This window comes from Martes martes (assembly GCF_963455335.1).
Source record: "Martes martes genome assembly, chromosome: 1".
NCBI lineage: Eukaryota > Metazoa > Chordata > Mammalia > Carnivora > Mustelidae > Martes > Martes martes.
In genome coordinates, this window is record NC_137888.1 from 128219908 (window position 1) to 128225907 (window position 6000).

At 38.4% G+C, this 6000-nt stretch overlaps 1 protein-coding gene across 1 annotated transcript in view; it reads left to right on the forward strand.

The window, feature by feature from the left end:
- Positions 1–6000, forward strand: part of NPHP3 (nephrocystin 3) — a gene marked incomplete at its 5' end in the record, with an annotated part of 47409 nt that extends 41409 nt beyond the window's left edge. Inside the window, 5 exons of the mRNA XM_080827212.1 lie at positions 387–514; positions 1847–2087; positions 3855–3980; positions 4548–4663; positions 5689–6000. Of these exons, the coding sequence (XP_080683338.1) occupies positions 387–514; positions 1847–2087; positions 3855–3980; positions 4548–4663; positions 5689–5866 (789 nt within the window). The 3' untranslated portion in view covers positions 5867–6000. The remainder of the gene's footprint in view (positions 1–386; positions 515–1846; positions 2088–3854; positions 3981–4547; positions 4664–5688) is intronic.

Consider the following 6000-nt stretch of genomic DNA (forward strand, 5'->3'; position numbering starts at 1 on the left):
TTGTCTACTGTTTTTCAAGTGCTAGGTGCAGTTTAAATACCTGATGTTTTTAAGTTAAACACTTAAAGCCATGAGATTGGTAAATATCTGCAGGTTAATTCTGTGTCCTGATCTTTTCAAAGCCCTTGGGACTCAGTTCACTTTGCTAAATTAGCTCATCATCACTTTCTCAAAACAGGTTTTACTGAATTTGAGAATGTGATGCCAGGTGGAAGTATGTGCACTTGCGATATCCACTGGATTAATTCAGTGTGATAATTAAACTAATTGTTACCTGCTTTAAAGGGAGCAAAAGGAGAAAGGATTTCATAGAGCTCCAGTGTAGTGTTTCAGAATCAAGGACTGCCCTTAACTTAGTACCTATTCTCCATTTGTGTTTGCTTCAGTATGGATTTGCCCTCTTACGTAGACGAGCCCTGCAGTTAGAAGAGCTCACGTTAGGAAAGGACACACCTGACAATGCTCGGACCCTCAATGAGCTGGGCGTTCTCTACTATCTTCAGAATAACCTGGAGTGAGTACCATGACACTAATAATGAAAATAAGTGTCCATTGTGTCTCTCAGATGGAAAGCTACTTTCCTTTTCTATCAAGTCAAGCTAGAATAAATTGACAGAAACCATGCCAGATTTCACATGTGGTGGGTTATGAACATACAGCTATGCTTAACAAAGGCCATGGCATTTTTTCATGGTTTCGCGTCACATTGTTTCTTTTATTAGTTAAAAAAGTTATTCTGTAGCATCCCTAGTATGTTTTATATGATTATAAAAATTGTTTTGTATAGATGCTGTACATGAGACTTCACAGAAGAAACTTGGCACCAAGGGAGCATAAAGGATAGAATGTAGATGGCTGCTAGTTGGATCTTCAGTTCATTTGGACTTAAAAGATTCAAAAAGATGTTAATATTTATACTCTGAAAAAGTGTTTTTGGGCTTCTTTGAATTTCAGAAAACTAACACATTTGATACTCTGGATGTCAGAAAAATGTAACAAATACTTAGCTGGCTTCAGAAGGGGTACTTCAATTAAAAATTATATAGTAGCTACTTCAGGGGCGCCTGGGTGGCTCAATAGGTTAAAGCCTCTGCCCTCAGCTCAGGGCATGATCCCAGGGTCCTGGGATCGAGCCCCACATTGGGCTCTCTGCTCAGCGGGGAGCCTGCGTCCTCCTCTCTCTCTCTGCCTGCTTCTCTGCCTAGTTGTGATCTCTGTCTCTCAAATAAATAAATAAAATCTTTTAAAAAATTTTTAAAAATTAGGGGCGCCTGGGTGGCTCAGTGGGTTAAGGCCTCTGCCTTCAGCTCAGGTCATGATCCCAGGGTTCTGGGATCGAGCCCCGCATCGGGCTCTCTGCTCAGCGGGGAGCCTGCTTCCCTTCCTCTCTGTCTCTGGCTGCCTCTCTGCCTACTTGTGATCTCTGTCTGTCAAAAAAATAAATAAAATATTTTAAAAAAAAAATTTTAAAAATTATATAGTAGCTACTTCAAAGGGAAAAACAGTGAATACCAAAATCTTTTGAATTAGGTATTTTTATTTTATTTAAAGGTATCAAAAGTTTGTTTTGGAAAATATTTATGGGTTTGTCTTTTAGGAAAAGTCAAGTGGAGAACTGAGGCAATCATCTAGCTACTTTAGGCCCTCACACTATCATTTTTATTTTTTGGAAAAGGGCAGGAAGGGATATGGACTACGAAAGAGGGAGAGAGAGGACTTTGAGCCAAATCCTTCATATCAACTGTCTTGGATTCAAGAATAAAAATGCATCAGTTCTCTACCTAACTAGGGCTAAGGAGTCTTTAGAGAATAAATTATTTAAACCATTTTGGGGTTTTGTTCATAGAACAGCTGACCAGTTTCTGAAGCGGTCCTTAGAAATGAGAGAGCGAGTCCTAGGACCAGATCACCCCGACTGTGCCCAGTCTTTAAATAATCTGGCAGCTCTGTGCAATGAAAAGAAACAGTATGATAAAGCAGAAGAACTTTATGAAAGAGCTTTAGACATTCGAAGACGAGCACTAGCTCCTGATCACCCTTCTTTGGCCTATACAGTGAAGCATCTTGCAATCTTGTATAAAAAAATGGTAAGTAATCTGTGGCATGCTTACATGCATTTTAAGTCATAATTACTGTCAGCAAAATAATTTGTCTTCTTGGGGTGTCTGGGTGGCTCAGTCAGTTAAGTGTCTGCCTTCAGCTCAGGTCATGACCCCAGGGTCCTGGGATTGAGCCCCTCATCGGGCTCCCTGCTTGGTGGGAAACCTGCTTCTCCCTTTCCCTTTACTGCTCCCCCGTTTGTATTCCCTCTCTTGCTGTCTCTCTGTCAAATAAATAAATAAAATCTTTTAAAAAAATAAACACACACAAAATAATTTGTCTTCTGATGGACAGATTATTTTCTATGAACTTCTCAATCATAATGAATAAATTTTTTAACAAATAGCTGAGTAGAACATTAAAAAAATTATATCAGACTTAAGTAAGGTACTGGTTTAGTTTTGTTAAAATATATTCCAAATACAAATGCATTCATCAACATTCTAATTGGAACTTATTATTTCAGAAGTTCTAAAATTCAACCACTAGTAAGTTTTATGAGGTAAGCAGTCATAAACACAGCAAATCACCTAGCTGTCAAAGGTGAAGGAGGAATCTCCGTAGATAATTAAATGAGCATTTAAATTTCATGGTTTCAGGGCACCTGGGTGGTTCAGTGGGTTAAAGCCTCTGCTTTAGGCTTCGGCTCAGGTCATGATCCCAGGGTCCTGGGATCAAGCCCCGCATCGGGCTCTCTGCTCAGCAGGGAGCCTGCTTCCTCCTCTCTCTGCCTGCTTCTCTGCCTACTTGAGATCTCTGTCTGTCAAATAAATAAATAAAATCTTTATAAATAAATAAATAAATAAATTTCACGGTTTCCTTTCTTTGCCTATAATGAAATGTAACCATTCTTTTCCTAGGGTTCTAGCTTAAGTGATTTTGGAATTTTTGTAGCTGTTCTTAAAAAAAAAAAAATGCCGGAGAAGTCTGATTTCATTTCATTTAATGCGGTTACAGAGCTACATAGACTAGACTATCTTTAGACTTTGTGAGACCCTTGCTGGTCAACCTGGTCCTTAGTTAATGCTTTAGTAGGAACAATGAATTGTTGCTATTTCTGCCCAACTTTTTATTTTCCCCCTAAGATTTTTATTTATTTATTTATTTATTCGTCAGAGAGAGAGAGAGCGGGTGCAAGCAGGCAGAGTGGCAGGCAGAGGGAGAGAGAGAAGCAGCTCCCTGCTGAGCAAGGACCCCGATGCAGGACTTGATCCCAGGACCCTGGGATCATGACCTGAGCCAAAGGCAGCCGCTTAACTGACTGAGCCACCCAGGCGTTCTTTTGCCCAACTTTCAAGTGAAAAATAATTAGAGGACCACTGAGGTGGCTTAGTTGATTCAGCATCTCTCTCTCTCTCTCTCTAATAAATAAAATCTTTTTAAAAAATTAGAAGAATCTTGAAGGAATTTGGTGGGAAATGAGATTCTATTTTTGATGTGGTATCTAAATTATATACAGTAGCAAACATTCTACTGGCATATTTTTACTTCACTGGGAACTGAGTGATACTGGGTAAGCTTTATAAAAGGGCTTTCTGAATTATCAAAGAAAGTACTTTTACATTCAGTGTAGCTTTATGCATATCCCATTAGATTTCAGTTATCTATAAACTGAACCATTAAAGTGTGAGAAGATTATTTCTGAAATTTTTTCCTCAAAATTACTAAAATAAAATTTTATTTATGGGAAAAGATTTGATCAGATAGTATTTATTATTTTAATATTTTTGTTAGATTTCACTTTTGTTTTTTAGGGGAAACTTGACAAAGCTGTACCTTTGTATGAGCTGGCTGTTGAAATTCGGCAGAAATCCTTTGGCCCAAAGCACCCCAGTGTAGCTACTGCCCTGGTGAACTTAGCTGTTCTCTATAGCCAAATGGTAAGTTCCCACATATTAACTCTTTATGAATGATTTTAAGGTATGAAATATAAACATGAAATAGATGTGGCACAGTAAAAGTAACTGAAGAAAATTTAAGATTACTAATGCTTCCTTTCGTATTTGAGAAATTATTGAAGATAGATTTGTAAGATGGTCCCTTCCTCTTAGTGTAAAACACCAACTGAGTATTTATTTAGTTCATTGCATAAGTTTCATTTTTAATCCTGGAGACTCTGTACCTCTCTATGTCTAATACTATCTTTAAGCTGTGGCATTTACTCATGATAGGTGAAAAGCACATATACCCACTGAGCAATAAGGAAACAGGTTTTTGCTTATATTATTGGATTCAGGTCAGTAGTCACCAAGCTGGGTCTAAAACTTAGGTTTCTGACTTTCTATTATATGCTTCTACCATGATGATTAGTAATAAATTTTTAATCTGTAGGAGGATATTAACTTTTTAAAGGGGCTTACCCCACTAGATCAGCTTAGTCTAGAATGTTAATAGTAATTTGAGCAACTCAGTGTGTTCAAGTGAATATTACTGCTTTTTTTAATAAGAAAAAACACATCGAAGCCTTGCCATTATATGAAAGAGCATTAAAGATTTATGAAGACAGCCTGGGTCGGATGCATCCTCGAGTTGGAGAAACATTAAAAAATTTAGCTGTGCTTAGGTAAGAATTTTTTCAGCTTCCTGGTAACAGCCAAACTCCATTTTAGAACAGCTTTAATTTGACTTATCACTGAACACAATATTTAATGCTAGTTTTTTCTTGGGAGAGGGGAAGGGGTTGTTTTGGGTTGATTTACTTCAAGATACTAAAGTGTTATCCAGAAGTGAAATCAATGTTGCATAATCTGTTTTGTAGAGGAATGTATCATGTAAATAGTGAAAGATGATTTACATTTGCGGCTAACTGGTTCTGGGGGTAATATGGGCAATTTACTGTCCTCAAAAATTAATTTACCATTAAGTGGATATTGATTTGGGGGTGCTTAGGTAGGTAGCTCAGTGGTTACGCATCTGATTCTTGGTTTTGGCTCAGGTCATGCTCTCAGGGCTGTGAGACTGAGCCCTGGTCAAACCCTGCACTGGGCTCCACACTGGGCCTGGAGCCTGATCAAGATTCTCTCTCTTCCCCTCTGCTCCTACCCCCCACCCCATGTGCACACTTCTCTCTCTAAAAAAAAGTGCAGGTTGATTTTGCTTTGTCTGTGTTTGTGTATCTCCAGATGCAGAGACTTCCCATTAGCAATCCACTGCATCCATTATAACATGGTCTTAATGGTGTATGTATGAGGCATTAAGATACACATTAGCAGTTCAGATAGAAGAGTCTGGGTATTCTGTTTTACAGGTCTGCCTCAGTGAACGCACACACTGGAAATAGAAGAAAATGGGGAATTATTCACAACTTGTTATTCTGTATCCTATAAGGTCATTTCTTTCTTTTTCTTTTTTTTTTTTTTTTTGACAGACAGAGATCACAAGTAGGCAGAGAGGCAGGCAGAGTGAGGGGGGAAGCAGGCTCCCCACTGAGCAGAGAGCCCAATGTGGGGCTCGATCCCAGGACCCTGAGATCATGACCTGAGCCGAAGGCAGAGGCTTTAACCCACAGAGCCACCCAGGCACCCCCCTATAAGGTCATTTCAATTTAAGAGGGTATATTCTCATTTTAACAATTTTTTTCTCTCAAAGCTATGAAGAAGGGGATTTTGAAAAAGCTGCTGAACTATACAAAAGGGCGATGGAAATAAAAGAAGCAGAAACGTCACTTTTGGGTGGAAAAGCTCCTTCCCGACACTCCTCAAGTGGAGACACATTTAGCTTAAAAACAACCCATTCTCCTAATGTTTTCCTTCAAGGACAGAGGTAATAGCAATTACAATTCATTGTAAATGCACCTTAGGATTAAATAATTAAGAAACATTTGGAAGATAAGAATTTAAAACAAAAAATTTTGAGTTTATTTTGTGTGACTTAACTGATATTTGAGTGAAATTGCGTAAG